Source organism: Trichosurus vulpecula, chromosome 1 (assembly GCF_011100635.1).
Source record: "Trichosurus vulpecula isolate mTriVul1 chromosome 1, mTriVul1.pri, whole genome shotgun sequence".
Taxonomy (NCBI): Eukaryota; Metazoa; Chordata; class Mammalia; order Diprotodontia; family Phalangeridae; genus Trichosurus; species Trichosurus vulpecula.
Window position 1 is genome coordinate 442,602,255 of NC_050573.1, and position 20,179 is coordinate 442,622,433.

Consider the following 20,179-nt stretch of genomic DNA (forward strand, 5'->3'; position numbering starts at 1 on the left):
TCTGAGGTTCCTTTCAGCTCTAAATCTATGACCTACGAATGTACTGGTCTAGTTAAGCTATAGGAACATATGACAAGTAAGTGGTCTGTAGCATAAAATCTTTCCGCGGGGATAGTGTGCTACACTGGATAGAGCTCTGGATTTGGAGGTCAGAGCCTTGGGTTTGAATCTGGACTCTGACACTACCTCCTTGACCAGAGGCAAGTTCTTCTATTTCTCTATGCCTCAGTTTCTTCACCTGTAAAATGGGATCCTTATACAACCTGGCTCTCACAAGGTGATATTAGGAGAAACACTATAAACCCTGGAGAGCTATAGAACATCAAGCTATTATGAATGTACGTTATGGTACCTTGGTATAGGTTAAGAAGCAGAACAAGACAGTAACTTACCAGGGTTTTAAGAATAGTCTTCAGTGGCAGAAAGTGTCTGGATGTGTCAATTAAAACTCCTCTATAACGAAACCTTGGCGAGTCAGTCACCTCTGATTGGTTGACCACATACTATGAATGAAAAGAAAATTCACAGAATTTAAAAAAAAATTTTCCCTCTCAACTTGAGCTAAAAGTTGGTATTCCTGTATGAGAAAACAGCAATGCTACCTGGATGGGGGGTCATTTAAGGCTCAACATTACCATCTTAACAAAGTAAACCTTCACTGCCATTATTTTAGATCAATGGTTCTCAAAGTCTGGTCCGAAAATCCCACGGGTTTCCCAAGACCCTTTCAAGGAGTCCTTGAGGACAAAACTATTTTTATAATAATATTAAGACATTCTGATTTCTAATATGGCAAATATCAATAGATATAATCCATATAACAAGCTCTTTGGGGAGGTCCTCAATAATTGGTAAGAGCACAAAGGAATTCTGACATCAAAGAGGCTGAGAATCACTGCAAATTGATGCATTAGATAAACACTCAGAAAATGAGTCATCCAAATGTCAATATATCTAATAGCTCTTTTCAGGAATGTTCTTTTTTATTGACAATTTAAGTTATCAACAAACACAAACATTTCAATGAACAAGGCATAAGACTATATAAGGAGCAGTGAACTGTGATGTATCATTTGTTTTTTTTTAAAGAAATATATATATTGTATATGTATATATATATATGTTTATGTATATATAAGTGAATGTGTATGTATGTATATATCTATGTCTATATGTATGTATGTGTATATATATGTATGTATGTATATATATATATATGTAAAAGAGAGAGAGCAGACACAGCATGAGTTGAAGATGAAGGGAAGATATCTAAAAGAAATAAAATGAAATTAAGGGATGAGAGAGCAACATACTGAGAGAGGGAGATAGGGAGAGATAGAATGGGGTGGATTATTTCGCATAAAGGTGGCAAGAGGAAGCAGTTCTATGGGAGGAGGGGAGAGGGCAGGTGAGGGGGGAATGAGTGAACCTTGCTCTCATCAGATTTGGCCTGAGGGGGAATACCATACATACTCAGTTGGGTATCTTACCCCACAGGAAAGAAGAGGGAGGAAGATAAAAAAAAAATAAAAGGGGGGGGATGATGGAGGGGAGGGCAGATGGGGGTGGAGGTAATCAAAACAAACACTTTGGAAAGGGGACAGGGTCAACGGATAAAATTCAATAAAGCGGGATGGGTTGGGAAGGAGCAAAATGTAGTTAGCCTTTCACAACATGAGTATTGTGGAAGGGTTATACATAATAATACATGTGTGGCCTAGGTTGAATTGCTCAACTTCTTAGGGAGGGTGGGTGGGAAGGGAAGAGGGAAGAGAATTTGGAACTCAAAGTTTTAAAATCAGATGTTCAAAAACAAAAAAAGTTTTTGTATGCAACTAAAAAATAAGATACACAGGCAATGGGGCATAGAAATTTATCTTGCCCTACAAGAAAGGAAGGGAAAAGGGGATGAGACAGGAGGGGGGTGATAGAGGGGAGGGCTGACTGGGGAACAGGGCAACCAGAATATAAGCCATCTTGGAGTGGGGGGGAGGGTAGAAATGGGGAGAAAATTTGTAATTCAAAATGTTGTGAAAATCAATGCTGAAAACCAAATATGTTAAATAAATAAATTGCATTCAAAAAAATATATATATATATACATTATACTATATATAATATATAAGAAATACAATATAATTATATCTTATATAAGACAATATTATAATTATATAATACATGACAATATGTACATATGGCATTTTTATTATTACTTTATTAAATTATATATAAATCCCATTTACATATAGAATAAAAGTATAAGCTTGTATGTATACAGTATACACACACATACACATACACACACACATATATATAGATGTAGATATAGATATATACACATATATGTATATATAGTTAGGGGCTGTTTAGGAGTCCCCTGAACTTGTCTTTTTGAGTTGCTATATTTTCCAGCAACACCGGACCTAGAGCATGCAGGAGACCCTGAATGTGTCAAGGCCGAAGCTCCCCCTGAGGTGACATAGTTTGTTGTTGCACCCCAAGCTGGTCTCCCTGTGTGGGAGGCAAGGCAGGTGCCAGCCAGTCTGTGCCAGGCCAGGATAATGCTTGTGCAGCTGGGGTCCTTTGCAGATAAGCGGACCCTCCTGTCTTCACAGTCTAGCAGTTCCCAAGGGGAAAGAATGAGGCTTTTGCCATCACCTTGCTCCTCACTGTGGGAAGTGGTCTTGTCTTTTTTTCCCACCTTTTCTGTACCCTTCCCTTTCTCATGTCAGGCCCCTTCCTGGTATCCCTTCCTCCTTTTGTTCTGCTATTATAAAAATATAAAATTCTGTAACAACTGTGAACTCTTTGGGCATGCTCATTCCTCTTGTGATAAACCTAATTTTCACGTAAGTTTTGCCCTACTGCTATATCCTCAGGACATGTGTCCTGCAGCTGAAACTTCTTTACATGTTGTCTGCCCCAATTAGAGTGTGAGTCCCTGGAAGCAGAGATGATCACCCCTTTTCCATCTGTATCCCCAGCACACTTGTCACGTAGGAATGCTTAATAAGTACTCTTTCATTCATTCATTTAATCTCACTCAGCACTAGTTCAATTTACATATTGTAGTCATACTCACAGCCCCATAAAAATCTTTGTAAACCAACTGGCTAAAAGTCTCCAAACCTGGAAAAAGCAAAATGCACAGCTTAATAAGCATATATAGTTCTAACACATGATTGCTTAGACAGTATAAGTCACATGGTTCAAATATTAGTCCGACAGCAGGTAGTAAAATTCTCTAGAGACACACAAAAATATACCTAGTAAATATACTTAAGTGTTTGCTTATTTCTAAAAGTTAATAGATCAAATTAGGGGAAAAAACTGAACTCTAACCTCTATTGTCTCTGGAGTTGGTTTAAAATGGCTTTATGCCAGGGCGCCTATACCTATATTGCTTGGTTTACATGTAAATCACAGAAGCCGAAATTTTATAAATTTTCCCTACCCCTACAAGCCCCAAACACAGAGCTAGTCATTATGGCACTCAAGTTCAATCCCCTTTTACAGAGAGGAAAACTGAAGCATAGAGGGGTTAATTTGCTTTCTAATGGTCAGTTAGCTTATAAGTGCCACAGGTAGGATTTGAACCTGGATCTTTTGAACTCCACTCTCACCCAGCCTCTGACCAAAGGCTTCCCAGAAGTTCATTATACTTTTGGAGAATTCTACCAGGAAGGTTTTTCCTTAAACTAAGGCAAAATCTGTCTCTCTGCAAATTCTATACATTGTTCCTTCTGATTCTGCCCTCTGAGTTCAGACATGTGTATAGGCCCTGTGCCTACTCCCACAGCACTTCTCTACACCTCCAAGGTCCCCTACAGCTCCAAATTTACAATCTCATCCCCTGCATGGTGTGGGGGGATATTAAAAATCTCCTTTTTGGCTTTTATTAAGAAATAAATATTTCACTAAAGTCCTTTTTCCCTTCAGAAAAGTATAAGAAGTAAAAAATGAAAGCTAAGGCTCCTAAAAATGGATTAAAAGTGATAATCACATTTAGAAGGAGAAATACTCAGTACCTAGTTTTAACCATAACCCTCTCCCATCCACTGAAGGGATGAAAGGTACAGCTGGTGGCATGCTGGTATGTGTTTAACAACCGGCTCTCCAAAAAAAAGTACTCAAGATACACTTTTATGTTTAATATACATTATTTACATTTTCTCCATCACTTTCTTAAGTCTAGGCAGTCAACAAAATAAATCAAGGCTTAATTTGTAGCCTTTATCAACTTCCAATGTGTAAATGCTCACACTGAAAATTTAACAATCATCTGACTTTGTCACACCCCTGCTATGTCCCACCTAAGGGTAGCACCCTCTTTCTCCATTTCTTGAAAGGATTAGGGGAGGTCTCTTATTACTTCTGGAGGGATTTTGAGTGGAATAGGCAAAGAGGAATGCAGCGGTTTCAGGAAAGAAGTTACTGGATGAGTAGAACATTTACTTATCATTTTATCATATTGTGACATTTGTCTTATCATATTGTGACATTTGTCCTTGTTCAAAATTCCTATTACTTCAAAATGTCTTATGTTAGAGCTCTGTCCAGGGCATGACAGGGCCCTGTAGGTCTGGACATTTTTCTCCACAAGCAGGACGATGCTTGAATTTAGAATGATATTAAATTGATAAAAACTGTTTCTGGCTGACTTGTGCCTAAAACCTAGAGTATGGCATTAATATTCTTTCTTCAATGTTGGTCCATCTCACAGGGCCACTGTGAAGTGTGTGCTTTGTAAGCCGAAAGCTTATATAACACAACTATTACCACGATAACTGTATTATAGTCTTACTATTGTTACTATTGTAAATAGTAACTCTTAAAATAGTATAAACTTATAATTTATATCACTTATTAAGAGCAGCTAAGTGGCACACTGGATAGAGTGCTGGGCCTGGAGTCAGGAAGGCTCTTCTTCCTGAGTTCAAATCCGGCCTCAGACACTTACTAGCTGTGTGACCCTGGGCAAGTCACTTCACCCTGTTTGCCTCAGTTTCCTCATCTGTAAAATGAGCTGGAGAAGGAAACGGCAAACCACTCCGGTATCTATGCCAAGAAAACCCCAAATGGGGTCACGAAGAGTCAGGCATGACTGAAAAAAGACTGAATAAAAACACTGTAGCTTACACCTTATGATAGTAACTACAAAATAAATAGTATCTCTTATTTATTATATCTCTTTATTTATTATAGATAGGAGTTACTGTTGTTATTTAAGAGACTTGAAGGAAGCAATGTCTCCTCTCAAAAGTCTCATCTTGGAGCTAAACCTCACACCAGCTCTTCCCACTGATCCTCACGTAGTATTTTTTGAGTTCCCTCCCTAGCCTGCTCACCTTACTCTAGACAACCTCCTTCCTGTGTGTCTATGGCCTCGAATATGGTACCCAGAATTAAACACAATATTCTCGATGTGTTTTAACCAGGGCCCAATGCTAGAGGACTATCATCTTCTTCCTATACATTTACTTCTATCTATAGAGATTTAGCTCATGTTAGATCTTTTGGCTGCTAGGCCATCCTGTTCGCCGGCCGCTTGTGGTTCGCCAGAGCTCCCAGATCTTTTTTTTTTTTTTTAAAGACTCACAGAATCATAGCGGTAGAGTCCGAAGGAGACCTTCGTGTTCCTCTATTCCAACTCTCTCATTTTACAGATGAGGAAACTGAGGTCCAGAGGAGTTAGAAGACTTGACCAAAGTCACAAATCAGTAAATGCAGAGCTGGGATTTGAATGTATGTTCTCCAACTTCAAATCCAGCAGGTTTTCTCACTACATCACACTACTCTTCCCCGAGGTGTTTCTCACACAAACTCTTAAGATTATTTGATCTCTCTTGACATTGTGGCAAGTATGTATTTGTAAAGAACACGCTGTACACTTCCAAGTAAGGAAATGATGAGAATTAAAGTGTTTACTCACCTCGTAAAGCACCCCAAACCTTCTTAGCTTCTAGCGTTGCCACAGGCTCCTGGACAACCAATTTATCTGCAGTCAAGAAAGACACAGTCTGTCAATCCTTCAGCAAAATGAGATGGAATATTATCATGGCACAGTCTATATGTATATAATATTCAAAAATCCTACTGAGGTAAGAATAGGTAATAGAGTGCTTACTATAGTTTAAGTCATATTCCAAATAGAGTAAAAGAATAAGAAACCTGTATTCAGACTTCTTTGGTGGGCCTTCATTCATTATCAAGAAATTACGGTTCATTTTTTGCCAAAAGTATGACAATAGGTACTATATACTTCCAATTGTAGACATTCCAGGGGTGGGGAACATGCGGCCTCAAGGCCAGATGTGGCCAAGCTTCACAGTTTGAATTTAGTCAAAGGGCCGCACTTGAGGACCTAGAGAACCTCGAAGCAGCAGGTTCCTCACCCTTGCAATAGACTGTTCAATGGGTCACCATGACAAAGAAAGTCAATCCCCCTTCTGATGAAGAGCACCTCTGTGGACACTCTCCTAGCCCTCATGTCCTGACCCATCACCTCCCTCAGCTGTTCATTCCACCCGCCCTGGCTGCTTGCTGGGCCTAGCCAAGCCTTGCCTCCCTATCTTGTACATACACAGTTGTTTCCAATTGAATCTGAGTTCCTTGAAGGCAGGGACCATGTTTTTACCCATCTTTGTATCCACAACACTTAGTACAGTACTTTGTGTATAAATGCTGGTTGACAAATTCAATCTTCTCATCTGTAAAATGAACAGGTGAGACTAAATGATCTTTCAGGTCCCTTCCGCCTCACATTTCTGCTGCTTCAAGCCTTCCCCTTCCCAGGGCCAAGGGAAAGGTGAACTTGGCAGGTTCACTTTCCTTGCCTGAGACAGAGGCAGGTAAGGGCAAGGTGATAGGAAACAAAGGAAACCTCTGGCATGGGACATGTAAGAGGTATAGTATGAGATTCTATCAATGGCAGAGGAGTCTCATCTGATGAGAAGTTAGGCTCAGGGCCTCTGACTTTTTTTTTTTGGAGGGGGGAAAGCCAGGCAATCGGGGTTAAGTGACTTGCCCATAGTCACACAGCTAGTAAGTGTCAAGTGTCTAAGGCTGGATTGGAACTCAGGTCCTCCTGACTCCAGGGCTAGCGCTCTACTCAGGGCACCACCTAGTTGCCCCAGGGCCTCTGACTTTTCAAATGGACGTGTCCATGTGAGGAGGATGATAACTAAATGGCACAGTAACAAGAGAAACTGTCCACAATGACATCAGAGAATTAATAACACAGAAAGGGAAACAAAAAAAAGATTATGCAAAATTAATATTGGTTGTAGGACTGTTGTTCATATAATCTATTTACTAAAGATACCTAATTACCACTTAGCATAACAATTAATGTATGCCTTTAATTAGTGTCAAGTTAACTTCATTGTTACTTTTGATAACCACAGTAAAACCTGTAGCTCATACAGCATTATTACATGTAAGGAATCAAGGCCCATTTTTTTTTTAAGTTGAGGGATCTCAGCCGACTACCTACGTTGCATGTCACAGGATGAAAGGGTGATGCCAGTATAGCAGTAGTATCTGCACTGAGTCAGAGAAGAAACCTGATGGGCACAGATAGAGAAGGCGAGTAGAGAAGAGAAGGAGGGGAGCAGGTCGTGCTACATTGGGACCAAGGCCCCACTACAGCCCAATATAGGCTTACCAGAGGTCAAAGGGCTAATACAGCCTGGTTAGCAAGAACAGACAGTCATGTGGCAGTTTACTGTCACATCATGGGTCAAGAGCAAGTATTTATGACACCTTTTATCTGTCAGAAGGCAGAAATCATCAGTCAGTCTACTAAGGTGAAGATCAAAGTGTTTTCATTGGTACAATCTAGTGCCAATTAGTTCCTATCTAGAGTCCAGAACTTATTAACCAGCTATTCTAGACTCACGAATCTAGTTACTTAAAGCAGGGCTGTCCAAAACACAGGCCATGCACCCCCATGCGACCTGCCTGTGTCCACCACAAGCACAGAAATCTACAAATGCGTTAGTTAAAGCATTTATGTCATTTTCCATGTCCGTAGTAAACACAGGAGGGCCATGCTCTGGATAGCCCTGACTTAAAACATCACGCGTTTAGAACTGGCCCTTGGGCCATACAGTCCAACTTGTTACATAATCTGCATTAACCAGTTGTATATCACTTAATCACATTAAGTCTCAATCTGTACCTGTACAGCAGACTGAAAAGTTGGCTTGGAGTCACGAACACTTGAGCTCAAATCTCACCTGAAATAATTACTATCTCTCTGTATCTGCAAGTCGACTTAACTTCCCAAAGCCTTAGTTTTCTCATCTGTAAAGTGTAGATAATGATAACACCTATCTTGGGGGAGGGGTGTTAAAAGGATCAAATAAGACAGCAAGACACAGAATGGTCCAATGGAAAAAGTGATGGTTATGGAGTCAAGGCACCTGGGTTCAAATCCTGACTCTATTAATTCTTTCTTTATAACTTTGGGCAGGTTACTTAACCTTTTATGGAGCTCAGTTCCTTATCTGAAAAATGATGGGGTAGGTCTAAATGACCTCTAAGCCTATGTGAAGTGTTTTGCAAACTTCACAACATGACACAAATACCAATTATGATTATGTCCACAAAACAAGGTTGGGGTAAGAGGTTATTGGATTAAGTGGTTTTTAAATCTCATTTAGTTATAATATTCTATGATTGCTTATTCTTCAAAATAACTTCAATGACCATAATAAAAGCAATTCAATTAATCAGTACTTATTAAGTGTCTACTATATGCCAGGTACTGTGCTCAGTGATGAATAAAGAAAAAGTAGAAATAAATATAAATTAAATAAATAACATAAGTAATTATTCAAATTACCCAAATTTGAATAATTACTTATGTTATTTATACTTATAACTTTATAAGATCATAGGCTTAGATCTGGAAGGGACCTTTCAGCATGTGATTAAAAACTATTTAATCAGTGCTAATGACATTTCGTGAAGAGCTGAAGGCTATAGTAGTATTAGAAAAGGCCCTGAATTCTTTCTAAGTGAAGGGAATAAGTCACATACGGCAATAACTTCTCGTAAGAGAAGTGGATAACTGCACACTAACCCAAAGAACCTTTCAATTAAAAAAAAATTCTAATAGGCTACTTTGAAAACAGTTTAATCTTCAAGGATGTAGCAACCACCTCCTAGCCTAGCTTCAGGAGGTCAAGCCATGAATAAGACAAAGAAAAATTTCATAATACGTGTTACAAAATCCAACCAGTATGACCGGAATTTAAAATAGGAGAGGACTCGGTGCTATCTTAATGACTATCATTATCTCACATTCGGATTTCAAAACGCAGGACAAGAGGACAACACTGCTGATACCGCCAAACACTTCTGAATATTTCTCCTAAGCCCAGGCTACAGAGCAGAAAAAGAAATAATTAGGGATCATTTAAGGAGCTAGTTGCTAATTTTGTAGGTGTCTATCCTTTACAAAAAATCAACTCTGGTCAATCTTGGAAGGCCTGAGTTTGAATCCTGACTCTGTCACCTACTGTTAGGTGATCATGGGCCAGGTACTCTGGGTCTCAGTTTTGTCCTCTATAAAATGAGGGGGTTGGATTCAATGACTTCTAATGTACCTTCCAGGTCTTATGATTCCCTAACACACTGTTGGCAGACCACGAAATGGTCGAATCATTCTGGAAAACAATTTGGAATTAGGCAAAAAAAAAATTAACTAAAATGTCCACACCTTTGGACCTAGAGATCCCACTGGTGGGCATACACCCCAAAGTGTTGAAAGACAGAAGGAAAGGCCCTATTTACACCAAAATTTTAAAGCCATTAATTAGGGAATGGCTAAACAAATTGTGGTACATGTACATAATCCAATATTATTTTGCCATAAGAAATACTGAATGTGAGAAATTCAGAGAAACAAGGTAAGAAATATAAACTAATGCAAATGAAATAAGCAAAACTAGGAGAATAATATATACAATGACTACAGCAAAGTAAACATTTTTTTAAAAAAATACACAAGAGAAGGAAACTGAACAACCAAGCCAGATTTCAGAAGAGATAAGGAAATAATTTCCTTACATTCACTGAAGAAGTTGGGGTGAGGGAAGGGGGATCACTGGGATGGGATGTTGCATATGCTATAAGACACCTTAATGTACTGGTTGGTTCTCTGATGAACTATTTGTTTTTAATCTCTGTTATTAGGGAAGGCTTACTGGAGATGGGAAAAAGGAGTGTGCCAGGAAATAAATGTCCTGTAAAAGCAAAACTTTTGAAAAATCACTTGTTGCTGAGGTGGGGACAGCCTTCCTTTGATTTCTGAAGAGTCAGCAAGCAGCCACCTCATCAGACTATCATTTTTCTAAGCTCTCCAGTATTTTTCCTTCTACCCTCTGGTAATCAATTTCATAACCCTCATTTCTATATCTCTTTATCGTTTTCTATAATCCTCAGCCGTGTTATCCTTATCTCCCTACCTTCTCATTTTCAGTCCTTTACATCTTCTAAACTCCATCTATGTTCATTTATTCTGACATACCCTCAGGGAAAAACAGAAACAAAACCAAAAATATCTTTTCCCTAATTTCTTTGGCTCTTAAGGAATAGAAAGATGATTTTTTTTCCCATTTAGACCTGAGAATTCAACAGTATAGGCAACTTTCTATAGGGAAACTCCCTCGACTAGTATAGTATAAATTACCATTTATTTATTTACTTACTTTATTCGTTCTATCAATAGTATAAATTACTATTCTGTAAGACAATGAGTGTTAGAGTGACTAACAGGGTTTAAATACAGGCCTTTCTGACTACTAGGCAGGCTGTCCATCTATTATCCCTCTTTGTTTCTCTAAATAATGATGACAGTTTAGGGAAAGGGGCAGGACTTGAGTGGATATAAGGAACTCCCAGATGAGGCATCTTTTCTGAAACGTATAGCCTTGCCCAAGCCACTGAGCAGTTAAGTGACTTGACTTACATACAACCAGTATGTCAGAGATGAGATGAGAGATCGTAAAATTTGGGGGTTGGAAGGGACCTTTGAGGTCATCCGGGTGAAGACCCATTTTACAGATGAATGAACTAAGACTCAAAAGAAAATAAATTACTTGACCAAGTGGCAGAACCAGGACTATCTATAAACCCAGGTCTCCTGAATTCTCAGTACTCTGCTCTCCCCGTAGATCATTCTGATTTCTTTGATAAATTAGGATCACTGATTTAGACTGAGGTCATCTAATTCAAGCCCTTCAACAAATGAAGAAAATAAGAAAAGAAAATAAAAAAAATAAAAGAAAAAAATAAAAGAAAATAAAAAAAGAAAATAAGAGGGATAGATCACCCGGTTATCCTGTGTCTTGTATGTACAAGTTACCTCCCTCTTAAAACGCAGTCTCCTTGGCATAAATAGTTCTGTTTTCCATTTGTATGGCCATTGTTCAGTGTGTTATCTAGGAGGTAAAATAGGCCTGAGAAATGCCTGTGGTGGCCTTGGAGTCATGAAGACCTGAGTTCACATCTGGCCTCAGACACTTACTAGCTATGTGACCCTGGGCAAGTAACTTAACCCTGACTGCCTCCAAAAAGAAGGGAAGGAGGGAAGGAAGGAAGGAAGGAAGGAAGGAAGGAAGGAAGGAAGGAAGGAAGGAAGGAAGGAAGAAAGAAGGAAGGGAGGGAAGGAGGAAGGGAGGGAGGGAGACTTGTCGTTTGTTAGATTTGTCCGAATGACTGCCAGGCATTGTGGCATTGTGCTTAGGTACTGGGGGTACCAATACGAAGGATGAAGCAATTCCTCCTGGCAAGAAGATTACTTTTTTTTTTTTCAGCTTAAAAATTATAGTTTTATTTAAAGAAATTAGACTTTATTAATGCTTGTTTTCCGACAAAATTCTAGCAGGAAGCAATCTCTGAAATATGTAACAACTACTAACTCTCTAGATGTCACAAAAATAAAAATACTCTTGTTTTTTGTGGTAGTCTTTATTATTCTCTTTTTAGCTATCGATAATATAGCACAGCAGCAGTGTATCCGTATCAGTAATGTAATGTATTATAATTTTTCCTTCTGGAGCCTCATGTCGTATAACTTAGTTAACTGGATTGTTGCTTTACCCTCTTCTCTACCATATAACAGTAGCCCCCTTTACCCAGTGTACACAAAATCATTGCACTGCATACAATCTGTATCTTACATATATCATTAGCAGCATTATATAAATGAGGTTTTATCTAGGCTTTCTGCAGCCATTGTTCTCATGGTTAAATACTAAGAAAATTACATTCTAATGGAAAGATATCAAATACATTTGTAAATACATAAAGAGAATGAATACAAAGTGATTAAATACACAGTAGTTTGGGAGAGAGGGTATTAGCAGTTGAGGGAAATCACCCATATAAAAATAGCAAAGGATTCAACCCAGGTCCTTTGATGCTAAAACTAGGTCATGCTTATATGATGGAAGGTCCCTGTTCTTCCTCGTTTTCTTTCCTTGGCTCCGTCAATTGGATTATAAACCCATGGGGTGAAAGTTAATATTTCATCTTTGTTCCCTAGCAACAGGGAGACTTTCTGGTTTGAGAGTATATAATAGCTACTTTAAAAGATAAAGCCATTCCCAGGGATCTTATGAAGCTTGCATCACATAAAATACTTACAAGATTCATCAGAACTGCTGTTAGGGTAAGCATCACATTCTGAGTCAGAGGTAATTGTGACAAGAAGTTGTTGTAACTCTTTTCCAACAAAAGACTTGAGATGATCGTCTGAACTCACAGAATAGTCAAAAATGTACTCATGATAGCTGTGTTGAGAAATAAATTTTAACAAGCACATTAAACAGCTTTGCAGGCATATTTTAAATTTATAGACACAGAGAGTGTCAGTACCACAGGATTCACCCTTTCACATTTGCCAGTTTGCTATTGGACTACCTTCTACTATTAGTAATCAAATCACCAGAGAACATAGTTTCACAAAAATATTATTAAATATTAAACGTGAAGGAAGTAATAGATGAAAGGACTGAAAACATAAGCTCCTAGACTATAAAATCAGGCAGCTAGGTGGCACAGTGGATAGAGCACCAGGCCCAGAGTCAGGAAGACTCATCTACCTGAGTTCAAATCTGACTTCAGACACTTACTAGCTGTGTGACCCTGGGCAAGTCACTTACCTGTTTGCCTCAGTTTCCCCATCTGTAAAATGAGCTAGAAAAAAATGGCAAACTATTCCAGTATCTTTGCCAAGAAAACCCCAAATGAGATTACAGAGAGTTGGAAATGACTGAATAACAAACAATAGGCTGTAAAATAATGCACCATACTCTAGGCAGAATTTTTTTCCTTCTTAGACAAATATTTGAATATGATTTATAGCTTATTAATACTGACAAAATAACAATGTGGGTACAGACTGTTTTATCAGCAGTTAGCTTGTGAGTATACGGATTGTAAATTAATTAGAAATACTTCATGGGTGAGATTATGAGGTCAATTCTCTAGGTCAGATAGCTCCTCCTTTTTTTCAATCCTACTATCATAGTAAAACTCAGGTTTCAGTTCTTTGTTATCTAATTTATAAATCGCAGAATCAGAGATCAGTACCCTGAAGTGACCTCTAGTCTTTTGTTGTCTGTCACCATACCATTATTTTGGTATTTCACCAATTTAATGTCTCTCTTAAGTATAACAAAATAGCAAAAGGCAGATAGTAGAAAGTGCAATGAAATCACAGTTAGAAACACAAGGTGTTAGGACCTGGGTTGAACTCCTTCCTCTGACACTTCCGACCTACATGGTTATAGACATGCTGGTTAATCTCAGTTTATTTACTCATCCAACAGTAACTGTTCTGCCTGTGTCAGTGTAGTTATGGTAATAAGCACTGCAACCCTATGCTTTTCAGTATGTCTCCCATTCCAAAGGAAGCTGAAACCTAATAGTCAATTTCACGTTTTACAAAATCTTATAGGTCTTCATATTTTAAGAAACTGAAGCTTCCCTCCCCTCAGCTGTGTCTTTTGCCTTTCAAAACTCACAGATTTACACTTAAATAAGAATTGTAGTAGTCAACTGATTGTCCCGTGGAAGGAAAAAAAATACTAGCTTGTTCCAAAATACAGAAGCAGGAACATGATAAACCCTGAAGGAGCCCAACTCAATTTTCCTATTTATAGGATCGGAGATTTAGGGCTGTAAGCAACCTCAGAGGCCATCCAGGCCACCTACTTCTACAGATTTGACTTGCCCACGGTCCCACAGGTTAGGAAGTAGTAGAGCAGGCCCACTGAACCTGAGTCTTCAAAGTCCACCTAGAGTCTCCACTCCTTCTCACTAGACCCCAAATGTGGTGGGAATGAAGCTTTTTAACATACTTTATCTACTGACAGAGTTTCGAATGCCTTTCTCCCACTTGCCTCTTCAACTTATTTTTAAAAAATCTTTCAAAGATGCTATTGCTATTTGTTTCACAGGCTGGGGAGAGCCAGTAGCCGCTGGTCTGCACAGGGGCCGTGCGTCCATTCTAGCACCTCTCTCGAGGCCATCCCCAGTGGATTGATGTTCCCAATTTTCAGGGCTCGTTCTCACCCTACCCTCTCCCTCTTCTCAGGATGGGTCATATCTTCGCAGTGTCAACCTCCACACACTCCTTCGAAAACCCAAGTTCAAAAAAGGCTCTTCGTCCTCACAGGATAACAACCTATGGGGGCTGAAAGGGACCTCGGAGCCCATCTAGTCCGGCGCCCGCATTTTACAGAGAAGCAAACGGAGGTCACACGGGTTAAGTGTCTAGTCCAGTATTACGATCTCGGGTTGCCCGGGAGAATGTAAGTAGCAGAGACAAGCAGCCCCTAACAGTTTTCTCTTTCACTTCTAGCTCCGGAGAACCAATGCAGGACGCGGGGGAAGATCCTGCAAACCTCAACTCACCGAGGACGGGAAACAGAGTCTCCCGGAAGAAGGAGCATGGGCGGGAACCCCCTTCTTATACCCTCCCCAGCCTGGGGTATCTCTTAGCTTCGGCTTGCCCAGGTTGGAGTGGGGTGTTCTTACCGGCGGAAAGCCTCCTCCAGCAGAAAGCAACGAGGGCCAGCGGAAGAGTGGGGGCCGTGAGTGATCTCGAAGCTGTGGCGGGTGAGGTGCAGGACATTTGGTGACTGCTGCACCGACGCGGGCAGGGGCCACAGAGCCGGGCGGCGGGCGGCAGCGGCCAGCGGGGCCTGGGGCCCGAGCAGCAGGGGCAGCAGCAGCAGCAGCGCACGGCCGGATAGCACCTGGAGCGCCATGGCCGAGCCCTGCTGCTCCCTGCAGACCCCCGGCTTCTTATCCTCGGTCCCTGGGGAAGCTGAGGCTCGGGAGACGCCCCAAAGGCCAACCCTCTCCCCACTCCCCCGGCACTGCCTTCCTCACGTGACCTATCTCGTGTCGGGCTGGTAAAATGGTAAGCAGACCTTAGGGAGCAAAGAGGCGTTTCATGAGAGCTAGTGTAGATAAAAATGGGAGTGTGTCTGGGGCTGCTTTTGACGAAGTGTGTCCTCTCGACCCCTACCCCGGGGGAGTAGTGCCTTAAGGGCCTTGGGTAAATGATTAGATCTAAGCAAGTTATGAAAAGCAGCTCAGCCCCGTGGGCACAAAGCTAAGGAAAGTCACAAAGTTCTAGCTAGTCTCGTCTTTTTCACCTGTGGGCTCTGTGACTTTGGCAAAGTCATCCAACGTCTGTGTGGCCCCCCCAGGCAGTTCTCTAAACCCGTACTTTGTATCAAAGGTGCTGATCTGCACTGGTTGAGTAAGACCCTCACTTGATGCTCCATACGTGAGGCATCTGGTTAAAAAAAAAATTGACAAGGTACTAGATTAGGCACTGCAGATAGAAAGATTTGTTCTAAGTTCCTTCACTACGGGGCTTACACAGCCAACTGCTTGAGCCAGCTCATAGTGGCAAGCTAATTTTTAAATTTTCAGTGTGATTATTTTCACTTAGGCAATTTGTAAATGCTACAGATCCATGCTTGATTTATTGTTTTGTTGATTGCCTAGAAAAGAAATGCAGAACAAATTTAAGGGTGTTGTGTTTACATTTTTTCCCTCCAAGAGCCTGTTTTTAAATATTTATCTGCAGATCTCTGCTTATATTCTATTGTGTTGAGTATTGTCCTCCTGACTTTCTTTGCTGAAAAGGAAACTAGCCATCTTCCTAACACATCCTTGATCTGCCAGCCTTTTCTGTCCCAGACTCATTCATGCCTGTGACCTCCTTCTGTATATTGTTGATAGCATTACATCTGGATGGTGATGTGTGATTCTTGAAGACTCAGCTCAAAATGCCACTTCCTCCATGAAGCCTTCCCAGATCCAGACTATTTAGAGCCAGAAAAGACATTAGAGCTTTATCATCTATAATACAGTCTTCTCATTTTATATGTGATGAAACTGAGACCTAGAGAGAAAGAAAGTGATTTGTTCAAGGTGATGCAGCTAATAAGTAACAGCACTAAATTCAAAACCAGGTCCCCTGACTCCAAGTCAGTGTTCAATGATATGGTCAGATCTCAAGATTATTTTGACAGTCATTTAAGATAGATTGGAATGGGGGCAAGGATTCTGGGAAGATGGCAGAGTAGGCCAGAAAATTCCAAGCTCTCAAGATTCTCCCCCACCAGAGTTAAAATAGCACCTTAGGGCGAACAAAGTGTGGGTGGAGACAAAGAAGAATGGGGCACAACCAATATCTTCCTGGGAAAATTTGAGAAGATCCTAAGAAAAATCCCAGGACAAGGTTTGGTCCCCTCAAGGAGTAAACACCTGCAGGCTAGGTTCCCTGTTAACAACAAGCCTCAAGGCAAGCTGCTTGAACAACTAGCAGCAAGCCCTAGGGTTAGTTGGTTGGAGAGGCTGCTGCAGCCCCAGCCACAGGAACTTTTCACCCTGGAATAGTGAAGGGAGTTGGGCATTTGAGCCCAGGAAGATTAAGGGAACCTCTGCTGACGAGGAACAGCAGACCCAGCTGTGCTGCAAAGAGCAGTGGGTGTGAGAAGGGACCAGCACATGCCTGGTGAGGGCAGAAGCAGTGGGGCAGAAAGTCCCTGGCTCGGGCACTTATAGGAGGTTGGAAGTTTGGATTTGGTTCCAGGCTAGAGGGGAAACTGAAGATCTGGGGCAAGGGGCACCATTTCCCATACCCCAGGGCTAGAGGTGATTACAAAAATCAAGTTATTACCACCAAAAAAAAAAATGTACAGGCAAAGGAAAAAGAATACAACCATAGAAACCTTTTACGAATAGAGATGACTGGGGTTCAACTTCAGAGGAGGATACTGAAGTAAAGAAACCCCCAAAGAGTAATGTCAAATGGTTACCTGCACAAAAAGAATTTATAGAAGATCTTAACAAAGACTTTAAAAATCAAATGACAGAGATGGAGGAAAAACTGAAAAAAAAAATAATCCAAGAAAAACAAGAAGGTTATGAAAGGAAAGTCAACCAATTAGAAAAGGAGATCCAGAATCTCAAGGAGGAAAATGACAGCTTGAAAATTAGAATTGGGCAAAGTGAAGCCAGTAAAATTGTAAGAGATCAAGAAATAATTAAGCAAAACATGAATAATGAAAAAGAGAAGAGAAAGTGAAACATAAGAAAAACAACAGATTTGGAGAATAGATCAAGAAGAGAAAATATAAAAATAATCAGACTGAAGGTTATGATCAAAAGAAGAATCTTGATACAATGATACAAGAAATAATTAAAGAAAATTGTCATGAAGCATTAGAACAAGACCGGGAAGTAGAAACAGAAAAAATCCATTCAGTACCACTTAAAAGAGATCCTATGAGGAAAACTCATAGGAATATCAGTCAAATTATGAAACCCCCAGCTCAAGGATAAAATATTAAAAGCATCAAGATTAAAACAATTTAAATATGATGATGCCACAATTAGAATTACACAAGACCTAGCAGCAGAGACATTAAAGGACAGTTGGTCTTGGAACACAATATATCGAAGAGCAAAAGACCTGGGCCCTGGCCGAAAATATCATACCCTGCAAATTTAAGTATTGTCTTGAGTGAAAAGAAAAGGACATTTGATAAACTCTCAGACTTTCAAGACTTTGTAAAAAAAAACAAAACCATACCAAGCCTGAACTTAATAGAAGATTCAACACACAAGAACCAAGAGAAACATAAGGTACACACCAAAGATTGACTATAAGGGATTCATAAGGACAGACTCTTTACCTTTTATATAACATAAAATGTAAAATGTATGCTTAAGATTCTTATTAATAATTGGCAAGCTCATAAGAAAGAGGAGAGTAAACCTGACTCTATGAATTTAAAAAGCAAAACCATTTAGAAACAGCTAAAAAGAGTAACTATTTTATGTAAAAAAAAGTGCAAGAGGAAGAAAGGATATAGAGGAATTAGATGGGGGAGGAGGGCTGGTAGTTCTGGTAACCTACTTTAATCGGGAATAGGTTTAAGAGGGAACAATACACATATATTTAGAAGAGTATAAAAGTCTTCTAAATTTAGAAGAAATAAAATGGTAGTGGTATAGAGAGGGAGGAGAGGACAAAAGAGGGATCTTTAGAGGGGAGAATGAGGGAATAGGTAAAAGGGCAGTATAGAAGGGTGTTTAGATTTATGGGAATGGGAGGATAGGGGAGGGATCCTTGGAGGGGGGTAGGCAAGTAATAAGAGGGCTAAGTAGTCAGTAGAAGTAAAGTAGAGGAATCAGGAGGGATAGCATACAAGAGATATGCACAAATATAAAAACAATGATTAGGTGTAGAGTATGTTGGGGAAAGTATATGTCTATATATGTATGTATATATGTGTATATATCCATAGTGATAATTAATACCAATTTATTAACTTCAATAAGGGCCAGAGCCTGAAATAATCAACCAGAAGCAAAGCCTGGACCTTAACAGCTTCTTTGCCCTCTTAACTCAATAAGCCCAGATGGGACTGACATAAGAACATTCTTTCCTCTGTTCATAACCATTAAGGATAAGACTCTTAACCCCAAAAACTATCTTGAATAACGGGACTTGGTCTTATCTTAATATTTTATGGACATCGCATGGTAATGGTAAATTAAACACAGAGATCCTGGGTTGTAATTTCAATTGACACTTTGTCAACTCTCTTATCTTATTGTATTTAGCACCTATCCAATTAAGAAATTCCTTTCTTATATGATTAAACATACATGGAGATGATGAAATTGAGTAACATAGACATGCTGAGTTGCGACTGTTCTAAGAATGTATTTAAATCTTCTCATTCTTCTTTTCAAGCAGTCAGATTTTGTGTGGCTCCATACATATAGTATCTGCTAGCTTTAAGGAAGTAAACAATATGAATTGACCTATCACCTAGCTTGTTTGCCTCCTTTAACCAAACTTTCAGGTTGACAATAGCTATAGAGAAACATCCAAACTTTATTGTAGCCTTTAGGGGTGGAGGAGGGGGAGGGGGAAAAAAAGAACAAAGTTAAAAAGTGCACAGCAGAGAACAAAAGAAAACTCACAAGGAAGCAAAGATGTACAATTCTCAACACAACATGTATTATTTATCATGTAGGCTTTCTTGAAAATCTACTTTTATATATTTTGAATCTTCTCTTATGTTCTGCTATGCACATGACCTGCTTTTTCTTTCTTTCTTTGTATTTGAGTTTCAATGTTTAAGTTTACGATATGTTTTGTTCCTTTTCTCTATTCTGTATTTGTGTTCTGGCCCTAGAAATGAAAAAAAAAAGAAAGAAAGAAAAGGAATTCCCTCTACAATGTTTCTTCACAATGTAAGAGATGAGGGGAAGGGTTCTGTTTCCACAGAAACCCCCCCCCCCCACCCCAGCTTTAGCAGGATGTAAGTCAGGTGACTGATCGGAACTACTTTCAGTTAGAGCTCTGATCTAGCAGAAACCAGGCCTCAGGTTGGTCGGGTGAAAGGTCAGAGGCTTGTGCACATGATTAAACAAGCCATTTGAGGACGGCATGATGTAGGCAGTCAGGGGGTTGTATCTGGCCAATGAAGAGCCTGGTGGGAGAAGTCAATAAAAAGACTGGTGTCCATTTGAGTCCTTTGTACTCTCCTGTACTCTGTTCAGGGGATGTGCCCATTTATTCAGACCAAATAAATGTAAAACATAATTAGAATGCCCCACTTGG

At 39.8% G+C, this 20,179-nt stretch overlaps 1 protein-coding gene across 1 annotated transcript in view; it reads right to left on the reverse strand.

Annotated features, from left to right (window-relative positions):
• HEXB (hexosaminidase subunit beta) overlaps window positions 1-15,403 on the reverse strand; it is a 28,353-nt gene extending 12,950 nt beyond the window's left edge. Inside the window, exons 1-5 of the mRNA XM_036763591.1 lie at window positions 15,055-15,403; window positions 12,658-12,803; window positions 5,933-5,998; window positions 3,083-3,129; window positions 393-503 (exon numbers count right to left, since the gene is read on the reverse strand). Of these exons, the coding sequence (XP_036619486.1) occupies window positions 393-503; window positions 3,083-3,129; window positions 5,933-5,998; window positions 12,658-12,803; window positions 15,055-15,287 (603 nt within the window). The 5' untranslated portion in view covers window positions 15,288-15,403. The remainder of the gene's footprint in view (window positions 1-392; window positions 504-3,082; window positions 3,130-5,932; window positions 5,999-12,657; window positions 12,804-15,054) is intronic.
• Window positions 15,404-20,179: the final 4,776 nt, after the last annotated feature.